General features: G+C 36.7%; 1 protein-coding gene across 1 annotated transcript in view; it reads left to right on the top strand.

The window, feature by feature from the left end:
• The window catches only part of KIAA1324L (KIAA1324 like), a 171,776-nt gene that overhangs the window by 92,132 nt on the left and 63,615 nt on the right, over positions 1-16,029 (top strand). Inside the window, exons 3-5 of the mRNA XM_032304299.1 lie at positions 7,189-7,384; positions 12,559-12,706; positions 15,735-15,821. Of these exons, the coding sequence (XP_032160190.1) occupies positions 7,189-7,384; positions 12,559-12,706; positions 15,735-15,821 (431 nt within the window). The remainder of the gene's footprint in view (positions 1-7,188; positions 7,385-12,558; positions 12,707-15,734; positions 15,822-16,029) is intronic.

The raw sequence follows: 16,029 nt of genomic DNA on the forward strand, positions 1-16,029 counted from the left end.
TCTTCAACTAAAGAAATTCTTAATTTAGAATAGAGTCCTTTTCCATTCATCCCAAAAGATAAAACTGTAACTTAAGGCTCTTCAGAAAGCTCCAGAACCATGGAATGTGTGTGGATTAGATACCTGGGGTGTCCTAAATTGGAGACTGACTTTGCTGTTTTATTCTATAGGTGAAATATCAAGATCTGATCAGATTTGTGAAAATTCATTCTGTATGGAAAAAGGACAGGAACATTTTGTCCTCAGTAGGCTTTGTGTGAGATGTTGATGCCCCAAGTTTCAGGTGGGGAGGGTGTTGTGGTTAATGGGTTTAGCAACACACCAGTGATAGGTAAAAGGTCTGAGTGAAGAGGATTATGAAAAGAACAGCTCAAAAATCAGGCTTATTAGTTGTGGTGTTTGGTGGGAGCTATGGTTGAGGAAGGTTCTCTGAAAAACATGTTTTATTAGGAGATGAGAGAACTCAGCCCTCAAAACTGCAGAATCAAGGGCAGCAAGCCTATTAGGAAGTAGTGGGTTACCGACACCTTCTAAGAAGGAGGAAAAGTTCAGGATGATAAGAATCAAAGTGTTAGGACATAATTGGAAGTTGAGAAAACTGATTTCGCAAATGCATTGTTCTGCCCCCTTTGGTGACCTCATCAAGTACTCTGAACTCTTTCCTTCCCCTGACGGTCTCAATTATATTTTTTTTTCTGTAAAACTTATGTCATCTTCTACCCAGTGGACTGAAATTGTCTTCTCCTCCATCAAACACTTAGGTCAGGAAGCCACAATGAAATCCATTTTTTTTTTTTTCTTAAAAGAAGAAAACTGTCTTAGTTGGCGCTCTCCTCAAAAGTTGGAAACTAATTTAATTGGGGTTGTTATCTCTCCAGTTTCATGGATCATTTTTCAGGAGAAGAGTTTGTGGGTTTTTTGTGGGGAGGGGGAGAATGGATAATTTAGCCCATCAGTCCCCTTGAAAAAGCACAGGGACAGTCATATAGTCCTACCTGACAGGGCTGTGTGAGGACCCATTCTCTGGAAAGGATGTTAGGGGTGAGAATTCATTTTCAGAGATGTAGAGGCTGTGCATTCACTAAATACTCTTTTCAAAGAACAGGGAATTAGAGAACATGAGTCAGACCTGGTTTGTGTTAATGTACTTGTTCATATGTCTCCCTTTCATTTTTGTAAAGTGAAATATAAAAATAGTTTTTTTTTCTCTTTTAAGAATTTCACAAGTAAGAACTTACAAAGGTCATGTTCTCTTCATCACTCGCAGTGAGAGAGGAAAAACAAGAGCTGAGATTTGCCAGGCTCAGTATCATGTTTGATTTCTCATAGATGCCATTTTCTACTTTCTTTTGTTTTCAGTGAGCAGTGTAATAATAGACCTGGCAGCCAGTTGAAGTTTTAACGATATGATAATGATAATTGATAGGCTGAATGATTAATGAAGGTAAAATTTATCGTTGAGACTCATGAACTATGCATTATTGTCCCTGTTTGTTCTTTCCTCAATGGCAGTGAATAATAATGGTTGCATGAGTAGCCTTGTGGTTGGCGCCTGGGTGTCTCGTGGGTTAAGCCTCTGACTTTGGCTCAGGTCATGATCCCAGGACCCTGGTATCCAGCCCCACATCGGTCTCCCGGCTCTGTGGGGAGCCTGCTTCCTCCTCTTTCTCTGCCTGCCTCTCTGCCTACTTGTGATTTCTGTCAAATAAATAAATAAAATTAAAAAAAAAAAAGAGTAGCCTTATGGTCTAGTCAAGAAGTACAGTATCTACAGTTGTAACCTTACTCTTTAAACTTATTCTATTGATCTTATTTCAATGAAACTGAACAACGAAGAAAAAGAGACACATTTGCTTGTCTTATTTCTGGAATTGATTTAATTATTCATTTCCCATAAATGAATATAATTATTTTTTACTTAGCTATTAACTTAGGTTAACAGATAAGATAGATTTTATAGTGAATTTAGCTTAGTGAATATAAATTTTGAATCTATTTTGAGGAAGATAAGTCTAGACTAGATTAGAATAGAAACTCCATCTGAATAGGGATTGTTTCCAAAATACCCTTGGTGTCTAGCAATTGCCAACCAAATACTAGGTACTCAAGAAGTACTTGTTGGATGACTTCCTGTAACATAGAGTGATTCCTAGATACTTAACCCAAAATGACGTTGTATCCATTTCCTAATTAATCAGCATCTCATTAAGAATTGAAAATTCTTGGGGCACCTGAGCTGTTCAGTTGTTTAAGCATTGAACTCTTGATTTTGGCTCAGGTCATGATCTCAGGATCATGAGTTTGGGCCCAGCATGGATCCTACTTAAAAGAATTTTTTTTAAATAATTGAAAATTCTTTTATTACTACTTGTTATTGCTGTTTACTATTTAGAAAACAAATTCCAGCAATGAGCAATCTTAAATTAAATAGAAAAATGGATTAATTGTGAATAAATGTAATTGATAGTTATTATCTTTCAAAGCATGGGGTCTTTGGAGGAAGAAAAAGTAAATTTAAAAGACCCTTGTGGTGAGAGGATTAAATAGATGTTCTTCATTGTTAGGCATAAATCATAGATGATAATCAGCATAGAAATGATTCATTCAGTAGCTATTATTTAGTCCATTGTCCTGGGTGGTTGCCTGATAATAATGATGCTTTGAATTTTCATGTCGCTTTTCACTGTCAGAGTAGTTTCCAGTGTCTCATGGGGCCAAAGCCATCCTGTGAGGGAGGAAGTGAAGTGGTATTCTCATTGGAATGTGAATGAATGAAGGCACAGAGGGTTAAGTAAATTGCGCCAGCCTTTTGCTAGTTGGTGACAGATGAATATAAATGCTTTTTTTCCCATATCTGATTCTTCACACCTGCATATTTCAACCTTTACAGATTCGCAGTAGCAGAAATTGAGGTCAGAACAGAGGCATAAAGTTGAGAACAAGAACGCTGAGTTTAGCGCATGACCTCTTGGTTACAATTTAGACTTTTAGAGGATGGATTTTTAATATCACTCTTTCTCTGGGTGCTTAGGGCAAATATTGTGAAATCCCGGACTAAACCCACTGTTACATGGTGTGTGACCTTATGCAAATCAGGTTTTTGTGTTCTTACGGCAGAACTTTGGGGTCTGCTTAACTTCAATTCGGATATTCTAGAATTTTGAGATTGTTGAAGAAAAATTGTATTTATTTTAGAAATGATTAGTTGTTCAACTGAAACCTAGTCAAGTGACATGTACAACATTAAGCGTCAACAACAACTTACAACAACTATCATCCTGCTTTTGTTGAAAATGTCCTATGTTATACTCTAAAAAAATCTGAATGAAAAGAATGTTGTACCTAAGATTGTAGAAACTTTTATAAGCCAGCTAAAAATCAGAGGCCAAAAAAGCAGTGCTGAAGTAGAAAGTGAATGTGGCTAAGGTGGAAGATACTAGAAAAGGGAAAGCTGGTCATCACTGGTGACTGCCTAAAGAGATGGGCAGTTCTGTGCTGACATAATCTCATGGAGTAAATTATGTTTTATAGGAACGTGTGGCTCTTCTCTTCCTTTGACATGTGGCTCGAGAGCTGGTTTCCAGGATAGGAAAAAAGACTGAGTAGCAGCAAATGATTAAAATACAACAAGGTTTAGACTCTTTAGTTCCCCTATATCATTAAAGGCCCTATACTCATTGGACTATCTTTGAACACATAATTATTCTTTGGCGATGTCAAATCATCAGACCACTGGCAGAATTCCTATTGTCCCAGACCCCTGAATTGCGTTATTAATAATTACTGCTAACATATATTGAGTGCTTTATGTCAGGGACACTGCTGAATGCTTCATGTAGAATAGTCATTGAATCTCACAGCAATTCTTCAAGATACGTGGTATTAGTGTCTTCCTTTCATAGACGGGGATATCGAGACTTAGGGAAGTTAGCATCTTGCTAAAATACTTCATGAATTTTAGGAGTGATATATTAAAAATTCCACAAGGTACCTGAGGGTGGGGAATGGTTATTGCACAATATGCACAATAATGAATATTGTTCAACAGTTCGAGACAGGAAATGGAAAGTGATGTCAAATTCAATGATGGGTTCATTTGAAATTGCTTCAGTTTTTGCATTTATTATACAAAAACTGCCCAAGTTGAATTTTCTTGGGGCACCTGCTTTGGAATCAGACCTAAATTTGAATATCAGTTTGGCCACTTGTTAATGGGCATCCTCCTAATTGGGTTATTTAAATGTACCGTGCCTCATTGTCCTCATCTTGTAAATGGGCATATCTTCCTCCTTCACAGGTATATTATAAACATGTCACTCCCAATTATGGACGGATTCCACAGTTGTAAATTCACCTACTTTATAAAATTTATTCATGAGTCCCCCCACAGCAGTGCAAATGATATTTTCACAGTCATTTGCTGATATACACAGAGCTTAAAAATTTGAGTCACCTGATCACCTGGTCTCTGTCGAGTTCAAACAAGTCACATTCTGCCTTATTTCTCATCGTGTCAACAAGTATCCTCTTCACAATTTATTTAAAGCCACTTTTTTCTGCATTTTTATGCTCTTTATTGGTGATTTTGCTGTCTAAAATGGCCCCCAGATGTGGTGAGGTGCTGTTATGCAAGAAGGTTGTGATGTGCCTTGTGGAGAAAATACGTGGGTTAAATAAGCTTAGTTCAAGGATGAGTTACAGTGCTGTTGGCCTTAAGTTCAATGTTAATGAATCAACTATATATATTGAATAAGATGTTTTCCAACTGAAGCACACATAAGACAAGGTTATGTATTGATCTGTTGCTGAAGATATTGTGACCAGTCTCATAGGAGCCTAACCCAGGATTTTACCATGAATAAAAAGAATTGATTGTGTAATAAATACTTAAAACATTCACTGTCAACTTTCTTTCAGCTTTCCTTCTGGTCTTAGAGAAGTAAACACCTCTGAAAGCGCTGAGGCTCTTCTCAGTGATTTTAACAGGGCCATGAACATTCTGAAATAACACAACATAATCTTCTTCTTACCTTCTAGAATCCCTTATAACAACTTAACAAAATATTACTCCTTATGAATTAAAAGTACGATTTAGGACACTAGGCTAAACTATCTTCAAAGACTATGTTATCAGAAAGCAAATATTTTCAGCTTAGCAGGTGGTATAGTCTCTGCTATAACTATTCAGCTCTGCCATTGTGGTACAGGAGTAAACATAGACAATATGTAAATGAATGTTTGTGACTGTGTTTCAGTAAAACTTTATTTACAAAAACAAGCAAGCTGGGTTTGGCTTATGAGCTGGATTTTGCTGACCCTTGATTTAATGTAATGTTGGTGCTTGGTTTATTTTAGTACTTCTCAGTTTTCTAGAAGCCCCATAAACAGTAAAAGTGAAATAAATTTTTTCCCATTATTGTGTTTTTCTGCTGGTTGTTCTGGTAGTGACAATAATAGCATGTAGCGAATGTTTATTAAATGCCAGGCACTGTGCTAAGCACTTTATACTATATTGTATTTAATTAATATGTCTATATAAAAGAGTATTGTGATGATTATCTCATTTTCCAGAGAGAGAAGCTGAGGACCCCAGGCAGATGAAGTGACTCACTTAAGGTCACAGGAAGAGTGGTACAATGTGGTCCCAGGATAGTTTTGACCTTGTAGCCAGCATGCACTATTTTTCGCTTAAACTTTTCTTGTTTTCTAATGTTTTACTAATTGTTGAATGTTGATTTGAGAGTTCAAATTTCCTTGTACAGCATCGTAAGCTTTTTTGAAGAAAAAAATTACAACTTTTCAGTGGATAAATAAGTAGACAGCTGTGGGGTTTAGCTCTAATTCTTTAGTTTTTCAAAATTAACTTGTTTGTTTTTCTGGCTAAGTTTTGAAATGTATTATAAAAGAAGAATGTATCTAAATGTGAGGCTTTGCTCCTTCACTCTCTGCTGGGAGACTTGTTTTTCTTTATCGAATAATTGGGAGGTTTTATTTTGTTCTTGTTTCTTTAATATCCTGATTAAATGACTAGAAAGCCCTTTGCTGTGTTTGAGTCGCAAAGAGCACTTTGAACACAGAGCCCCCACTTGGGGGCCATAGATTTGCATTTGTTGAATGACTAATAACTTAGCAGCGGAGCTATCTTTTTTTCTGTAACTGTGTCAACTATTCTTCACAATGTCCATGCCTGCTGTCTCTGGTTATAGTTAGTTCTCAGAATTAGCCCAGAGCTTGACATCAGTAATAAGATGTGGGTTGCAGAAATGACTACTAAGGTTGGAGTCGTGAGTGTTGAAAAATTGGAGATACTGATTTCGCTATTGCATGAGAAACACTACCCTCCAATTACCCCATTATATTTTGTTCCCACTCACTGGATCAACCTGTTATTTGGACTTCGTATTTGCCAGATAGAATTAGGAATTCAAAAATAATAATCCTTGTTTTCTGGAAGCTCAAAATCTCACATCAACTGATACATATATACGTCACCTCATTGTGTGTGTGTGTGTGCGTGTGCGTGTGTGTGTGTGTGTGACAGCACAAACGCTTTAATGCAGGTGCTATGAGAAGAGTATCCTAGGAGTACAGAGGGAGACACAACTGACCAGCTGACATCCCGGGGGGGTGGGCAGGGAGGTCTTATAAAGAGGGCCATTTGGGGGTTAGAAACAGGAGTTTGGCAAGTAGAACAGGTGGATCAGTTAGCATTTCTGGAGAAAGAGGAGCATAGCAGGGAGAGAGAGGTTGAAATATCTTGGGATAGGAATCTTGTTAGGGTTGAAAGAGGAAGGAGCAAGTGATGAGCCTGGAAAAATAGGTTGGGGCCAGATTATAAAGCATATATGGTAATAAGGACAAGCTTGAAGGCTTTAATTAGGGTATGGCATGACCAGACTTTACAAAAATAATTCTGGTGGGGCTCCTGGGTGGCTCAGTCAGTTAAGCATCTGCCTTCAGCTCAGGTCAGGATCCCAGGATCCTGAGATCAAACCCCCTATTGGGTTCCTTGCTCAGTCAGGAACCTGTTTCTCCCTCTCCCTCTGCCTGCCGCTCCCCCTGCTCTTGCTACCTCTTTCTCCGTCAAATAAATAAATAAATAAAATCTAAAAAAATAAAGTAATTCTGGTGACAAAGTGATGGAGGAATGCAGTGACTAAACGAGTTCTCTGTTCTTCTCTCTTCTAGCTTTCTCCTGTGCTTCAGGAGAGTATCTAGAAATGAAGAACCAGGTATGCAGTAAGTGTGGTGAAGGTACCTATTCCTTGGGCAGCGGCATCAAGTTTGATGAATGGGATGAATTGCCGGCTGGATTTTCCAACGTTGCGACATTCATGGACACTGTGGTTGGCCCTTCTGACAGCAGGCCGGATGGCTGTAACAAGTAAGAATCCAAAGGAGTTTCTGGATCTTGACTGAGTCCTTGAGAATCATGTAGTTGCTCTTTTCTAGTAAGAAGGTGGGGCTGATCTTGGTACTGACTGGGTTTCCAGATAAGCTAGTTGCAAAGAGTCATCTTTTTTGGATGGTCATACAGATAATGTAGCTCAATTTTCATGAGGTTAAAGTATTTGCTCTTAGGACATAATAAATACCATATGCAAAGGTGCAGTAAAACTATTAATAGAAAAACAAACCAGTTTTCTAATAATATATCTTTAACATTCAAGACTGGTATTTCTACTAACCTTTCTCGAATTTCTAATGGGTAATTTTGGATTAATTTTTCTTTTCCTCTGAAAGAAAGAATGAGTAATCTTCATTTAGATACCCTATTATCTCCTGTGAGAGAGTAGGTTAAATACATAAAGTGGAAATCTCCTTTGCTTAATTATTACCTTTTGAAAAATTTTTTAGAATTGAAGTATAGTTGACATATAATACAGCAGTTTAAGGCATACAGCAAAGTGATTTGATGCAATTATATATATGAAGAAATGTTCACCGCAGTAACTCTAGTTACCCTCTGTCACCATGAGCAGTTATTACAATATTATTGACTTTGTTACCTGTGCTGTAATTTCTTCCTTTCTTTAGGGGCTTATTAGCTTTGCCTGTGGCAACATTGGTGGAATGTTAAAGTGTTTTGAAAAGATGCAAAATCTTACCTTTGGGCTGTCACCCTTCCTGTTCTCTTGGATTGACTATGTAATATTTCCTTCCATATGGCCATGGATGGGAAATTAAACTTCAGGCCTCTAGCTATCTTCTGACAGAAATGGCTTCTCAGGAACTCAGCCTTTTTACCATGAGCTAAGGATGCTGAGGAATTATTTAGCTGTGCTGAAAGATGTGTTCTCTCCTTCCTATTCTTCCTTAATCTCACTTGCTTTCTAGTGTCCTCTCTTTCTCTCTCTTCCAAGTGACATTTTTACTCTTCTGATAATCATTTCTTTATATAAGTTTGTGGCAATAGATATCATTAACAGGATTATTCCTCTAAAATATATATATTTATATGTACATTTTATAATGCATGTTTCATACGTATAATTTATATGTATATACCTTTGTATATATGTACACGTGATATACATATATGCATATATACATTGCATACATATGTGCTTCAGTGTGTATATATTTTAAAAATGTAATTTTATTTTCTTAAACTAAAATTGCTCTTTATCATAACCAGTAGGATGTTATGATACCTCAGATCTTTGTTTTGGTGAACAGGAGATATTGACATAGCTTTCTTCTACTTAGAATATGTAGTTGATTCATTAAAGAAATTTAATGATAAGTACAACTTTTTCAGTGTACTGTTTCATCTAATTTTCTTAATATGAGTTTCAGTCTGACATTGCTATGATCATCTCCCTCCTTCCCTCCTTTTCTTTTTCCATTCATCCAACCTTGTTTTCATTCTTTGTAATTGGTTGGGTCATAGAGTTTTCCAAAATGTTTCTATCATTGTAGACTCTAGTGGTACATTGGAATTCTAGTCACACTCCATATTTACCATTATTTGTTTTGTCAAATCCTGTTTTATTTTAACCATTCCTGGGTGCATGTGTGAAATGATACCTCCTTGTGGTTTTACGCTATATTTCTCATGAACACTTTTCATATAGTCATTGTCGGTGTGTTTAATTTTTTGTGTGCATGTGATACCAGTTTTACCCATTTTCTATTTTGGGGGTCATTTTATTATTGAGCTGTATGAGTCCTTTCTGTAATCTGGACAAGAGTTCTTGTCATGTATATATTAGTATAATACTTACATAATATTCACATGCATGTATACATGCATGTATATGCAAATAAATATTCATGTATATGTAATATTTTCTTTGTTGTAGTTGCCTTTTCATTTTCTTAATGGAGTCTTGCTAAACAAAAGTTTAAAATTTGAAAAAGTACAGTTTATTTTTTGTTATGCTTAATTTTTTTTATATCATGAGATATCTTTTCTAATCTTGTTTGCAAAAGCTACAAATCACAATAGGCATTCTAGTGTTATTAGAGTTATTGTACTTTTATATAAGATGTAAAACTTTACAACAGTAGTTACAGTTATATCCTCATCTGGGTGCTATTGTCATATATTTAGAAACGTATTATAAAGCCTATAATACAATGAAATGTATGTTAAATAATCAAGTGTTTTTATTTTTTATTTTTTTAAGATTTTATTTATTTATTTGACAGAGAGAGAGACAGTGAGAGAGGGAACACAAGCACAGATTGTGGGAGAAGGAGAAGAAGGCTTCCCTCAGAGCAGAGAACCTGATGCAGGGCTCAATCCCAGGACCCTGGGATCATGACCTGAGCTGAAGGCAGACACTTAACAGCTGAGCCGTCTTGGCGGCACCCCAGTTGTTTTTAAAAGAACTTAAGAGATGAAAAAATATGGCTTTGTATGTTTATCTACATAGTCACCATTTTTGGTGCTCTTTTCTCTATATAGATGTGAATGTTAGGATTATTTTTTTTCAACCAGTGAAATTTTCTTTATCCATTCTTATGATGCAAGTCTGCTGCTCACAAATTCAGTTTTTGTTTACTTAAAAACACCTTTATTTTCGCCTTGATTTTGAAGAATATTTTCTTGGACATCAGACTCTGGACTTTACTTTTCTCTTTCTGTGCTTGAAGGTGTTCCACTACCTTCTGAACTCTCCCTTATTTGTGATGAAAAGTAAGCTGATTTCTTTTTATGATTAATTCCCTTCCATGTAATGTGTCCTTCTTTCTTTTTTTTTTTTTTTAAGATTTTATTTATTTATTGGAGAGAGAGAGAGAGAGAGAGATCACAAGTAGGTAGAGAGGCAGGCAGAGAGAGAGGGGGAAGCAGGCTCCCTGCTGAGCAGAGAGCCTGAGGCGGGGCTCGATCCCAGGACCCTGAGATCATGACCTGAGCCGAAGGCAGAGGCTTAACCCACTGAGCCACCCAGGTGCACCTGTGTCCTTATTTCTCTGCCTACTTATGAAATGTTCTCTATATTTTTGCTATTCAACAGTTTGACTGTGATGTGCCTGGTGTTGGTTTTCATGTATTTACCTCAAGTTTAGCGAGCTTCTTGGGTTTATAGGTTGATACCGTTACCAAATTTAGGAACTATTTTAGCCATTATTTCACCAATAATGTTTTTTCTGCCCTATTCTCTCCTTCTTTTCCTTCTTTTACTCCAATTACATGTATGTTAGACCACTTGATATTGTCTAAAAGTCACTGAGGTTCTTTTTGTTCCATTTTTTTTCTCTTGTATTGCAGATTAAATGAATTTTATTGTTCTATCATCAATTTTTGGGGGGTTCTCAAATTGTATATGCTGTGATTTTTTAGTTTTGGAATTTCGATCTGGTTTATTTTATGGCTCTTACTTCCTTTAAAATACTTGAGATTCTTCATTCCTTCACTCACTGTGTTCATCTTTTATTTATAGCTGACTATATTTGTAAGAACTACCTTAAATACTTGTCTGTTTTTTTTTTAACTGTCTTTTTTCTCATTGAAGGGTTATATTTTTCCATTTATTTTTATGCCTAGTAAATTTTTAGTGTATCTTGGGCATTGTGAATGTTAAGGTGTAGAGAATGTGGATTTTTAAATTTGTGTTTGTTTGTTTTAAGGATGCTGAATTTTGTTCTGGCAGGCAGTTTTTGTGCTGAAAAAACACCTTGATCTCATCAGGCTTGGTTTTATTATTCTTTAGGGTGGCTCTGTAGTGGTGTCACTCTTAGTTCTAGATCACAGCCTTTATTAGTGCAGGAGCTAGGCAACTATGACCTGTGGGCCCTTTGTTTTTGTAAACAAGGTTACACTGCAAGACAGCTGCACTCATTTATTTATGCATTGTCTGTGGCTGCTTCAATTACAATAGCAGAGTTCAGTATTGCAGGAACAACCAGATGGTCGACAAAACCAGGAATATTTATTCTCTGGCTCTTTATGAAAAAGTTTGCTGATACCTGCTCTAGGGCAAGGCCCTAATCCCAGGGTGGCAATTTTGGGGTGTCCAATGAATGCCCAATGTGGTTTTCAAGTTTTCTCCTCTCTGAGTGACCAGAAGCTTCTGTGACTCCCACTAAAGTGGTCTCTCTGTTTAAGTCACAATTTTGCATGGCTGTTCTCTGCCATGTCTGTCTGTATCCTCCAGCCTCAAGCCCAGGGCCAACAGAGAAACTCCATTTGGACTTCTGGACCCCTGCTTTCTCTGATTCTCAGGTCCATAAATTCCAGCTGCTTCAGCTGCCCTAAGCACTCATCTCTGCTCCTTAGCTCGGTGAGACCACTCTGCTCTGCTTGGATGCCAAAATCTGGAAAGTGTCTTGAAGAGTGAGGTCAAAGTCAGTTTGGGCTTTTCCTCATGCATTTTCCTGCTCTCAAGAATCTCAATCTGGCATTGCCTATTGTCAGTGCCTGAATATGGCTCATGTTATTTTCCTTAGTTTAACAGTTTGTGAAAGAGAAAGGGCAACTCCAGTACCAGTTAGTGAGTCATGTTGGGATGTGGAAATCTCAGTCTTCAGCTTTCTTTTAGAAAAAAAGAAATGAATTTGCCAAAATGACTCTTATCATCCATATAAACAAAGAAGGCTGTTAAGTTGTGCTTTCATATTGTTTGTTAGAAATTTTTTTTCCCCCAAGAGTCAACATGTGACTCATTGGCTTAGCTCGAATTATGGTTAAATTTACAACTTAAATTTTGTTCACCAATGTATTTTTTTTTTCTTTCATTTTAAGGAACTCCCCATCTCCCTGGCAGGTATATAGGTGTATAAATAAAACTTCAGATGTTGCTTGAGAGAATAATTCTACCTCAGACTGTTGCAATTAGTGGTCATCTACTTGGTGACAAAGTTTTTGAAGAAAAATAGATGTTTCCTAGCAAATGGATTACATAACCTTACCGAGGTTTAGGAAGCACTTTGCCATAGGAAATGAACATTTTCCCAGTAATTTGTTGGCCTTTGAGTTCCAGAAAAGCTTTAGACTTCCCTGCTGTGCTTTGCTGTTGGAACTACTTTCAAAACTGACTTACGTAACCTGTGAACAGAAGAGGGTTCCTAATGCTAATGTAAAAATAACTCTTGGTTTTGTTTCCACAGCTCTTCTTGGGTCCCTCGTGGAAATTACATAGAGTCCAATCGTGATGACTGCACGGTATCTTTGATCTATGCTGTGCACCTCAAGAAGTCGGGTTATGTCTTCTTTGAGTACCAGTATGTCGACAACAACATCTTCTTTGAGTTCTTTGTAAGGCCTTTTATGTTCTAGAACTTACTATTTGAGGGAAATTCATGTAAAATTTCTTTTAATAGATTGTTGCTTTTGCGTGGTATGCCTCCTCAGTTCTGTCAACTGAAACTTTTAATATTAAAAGAAAACCTTGTTTTTTCTGTAATATTTTATTTTTGCTTAATATTGTTTATTTACCTTTGAGCTCTCATCGTGTTGAATAACACTGGACTTGTTTTATTTTTGGTTATGATCACTAGATGACTATTTGATTTAGACTTTATGCGTGAAAAGTGTTTTCACCCAACATTCATTTTAATTTTCTTTATAGCTACAGATGTTATTTTATTCAAAATATGTTTTTACCAATTTCAGTTTTTGTTTTCTTTTCTCCTTACAGTTTCAAATATTTGATTGATTTAAGTATAAGCATGGGCAATATTTCAAAAGTGGAAGTTGTTATGTGTTTCTGATTCTGTCAGTTTGGTATAGTCTAAAGGAATCGGGATGAGATAGTTGATGTTTTTGGTAAGAGATGAAATAGCATTATAGAATGTAGGATGAAATAGAAGTCTTACAGAGTAGGCCAGAGGGGAGGTGGGTGGGGGATGGGGCAACTGGGTGATGGGCATTAAGAAGGGCACATGATGTGATGAGCACCGAGTGTTGCATGAAATTGATGAATCACTGAACTCTACCTCCAAAACTTAAAATACATTATATGTTAATCAACTGAATTTACATTTAAAAGAATAGACTGTTGCTACTTAAATTATTTAAATATTTAATATAGGGGCACCTGGCTGGCTCAGTCGGAAGAGCACCACGTGACTCTTTATCTCGGGATTGTGAGTTCGAGATCCACACTAGGTGTAGAGATTGCTTAAATAAATAAATAAATAAACTTTAAAAAATAATATAAACTGTATGTAATCTAGCAAATATCTGTTGTGGCAGTCTCTCAAATGCTTGAGAAAATATTTTCAGATTGACTTCTTAAAAAAAAAAGTGTGTTGTACAGGTAACTGGGGAAAACTACCTTGTAAAATGTTTCTTTAGTCCAGATTTCAGAAGCCCAGGTACTGATAATTCTAAAACAAATTTATTTTGCTCCTGGTTTTGGAAATTTGTAAGTCAGAAGTTGATGGGAAGAGATACTTACCATGAAAGTACGAGCCTTGGACTTGAAGTCAAGAGATTCTGGCTCAAGTCCCAAGTACAGTGGCTGGTTGTATGTTTTGGGCAATTTGGTTGTGTGTTTTGGGCAATTTGGTTGTGTGTTTTGGGCAATTAAGCTAACTTTCCGGCCCTCAGCATTCTCTTTCGCAAAGTGGATTGTATGACCAGACCTTTAAGGATCCTCCTTGTCCTAATATCCTTTGAGGAGTTTAGGGTGTTAAGTAATATTCAAACTGATTTGATTTTTAAGCTACATTTTGTTTGCAAAACACTTCTTAGAGTAAGTGATTCTCTATTCCATGGGACATGGTTGCAATATAACTAAAACTAGAGTAAGGTTAGGAAATAAATAAGCATTTAGTTTTGTATTGCTGAGTAAGTTGAGAATTTTAAGTAGAGGTACTCCTAAGGCATGAAGTTTCGTTACTTCCTTTGAATGGTGCCTTTGTTCTGGTTACAAACTGAAAAGAGGTGGTGAGTTCCTTCTTTTATTGATGTTTCAGGTTTATAGGTTGCAATTTATTGACTCAGAGGGTCAACACTTCAGTCATCAGGCTCATGGTTAATGGAAAGGAAATGTCTGAAGACTGAAAGATACAGTTGTACCTTCCGACATCCCATAATTTAAAGCAGTCAAGCATTTAATTTTAGAACTATGGGAATTTCATTCAGCTCCTCTACTCTTCTTTTTAAGTGATGAAGTCAAGACCTAGAGGGAATAAGTGATTGGACCAAGGTTATACCTTTACTGAAGAACAGAAATCAGATCCCAGAATGACATTAAAATACCCCCAAAACACAAGATGTTTGCTTTTAGCTGAAAAAAGAAAAAAAAAAAGCTTTCAGCTTATCCACACATGGACCACCAAAGGTATATTTAGGGTGCATAACTGCTTAGAAATGACTTAACACCTGCATTAGAATGGTCATTATGCCTATTATATAAGTATGTATAAATATAATACTTAAATTCAGCTTAAACAAATATCCTCAGTGGCTGATAGTCTCTGGTATTTTTGGATGTTAAAAAGATCTGTTTTCTAGCTTATAATCTTTTAGGAAATACCTATTCCAGCAAATGTTTTAATGTTGTTGGCAAGCTGGTCAAGACAATGAATGAAGTGGCCAAGATGTAGAGGTGACAAGTTCTTATCCCAACCCGTCTCTATTGCTGACTTGTGGGCAGTACTGCAAAATGGCCTTGCTTTTTGATGTCTGTGTATTCTTCACAGGCCTGGAAAAGTCATGTGCAAAAACCCTTGCGCATTTTGTAAGAATGGTCTGGAGAGCACCGTGTGTTTGGTGCTCAAGATGGTAGCTACAGTCATTTGAACTGGTATGGCACATGATTAACGTTGCCCCCCAAATCAACATTTAGGGCTTCGACTTTGACAGTAGCTACTTACCTACATGTCTGGAATGAGTCCTGGGGAATTGATAACAAAGCAGGTGTCATTTATTTATTAATTTAAAACCTTGCTTCCCTAAGTCTTATAAAAACATACTTTATTTTTATTGGGCCTGGATGGTAAATGAAAGCTTCTAAAATTTTGGTAAGATTTTTGTAATGATTTTTTTTCCCTTCTGTGAATTTTCAGAGTTAGCTGCTCTCATCTTCTTTCCCTCCCTCCTCTTTGTTTCTTAACCCTTTTGTTCCAATAATAAGGATCCTTTACTTAGAATCACCATATACAGTTGTCACTTAGGCTCCAGAGGTCTTGGTAGGTTTACTTGCTGAGAATTACTCACTGTCATTACTTAGTAGCTATTGAAAGAAGCTCTTGCAGCCTGTCCTATGCTGAGTAATGAGTTTAATTAAAGTCATTATTCAAGAAGCTTTACTGGGGCCCTTGTGTTTAATCCACAGATTCAAAACGATCAGTGCCAGGAGATGGACACCACTGCAGACAAGTGGGTAAAACTCACAGACAATGGAGAATGGGGCTCTCATTCTGTAAGTCTCTGTTTGTCTTCTCCCCCACCAACCCCCATTCTGCTCCTTCCTTTTCCCAACCTTATAAAAAAAAGTTTATGAGCAAAGAAGAAAAAATTGGTTCATTAATTTAGACAGTTTCTAGTTAGGGAAGAAATTGTCCCAAAGTTCCAAGGACAGGGGCTCTTTGTTCTTTGTCTTAGGTACTTTTTCCTACCTTTCTCTTTTT

The sequence above is a fragment of the Mustela erminea genome, chromosome 11 (genome assembly GCF_009829155.1).
Source record: "Mustela erminea isolate mMusErm1 chromosome 11, mMusErm1.Pri, whole genome shotgun sequence".
Taxonomy (NCBI): domain Eukaryota; kingdom Metazoa; phylum Chordata; class Mammalia; order Carnivora; family Mustelidae; genus Mustela; species Mustela erminea.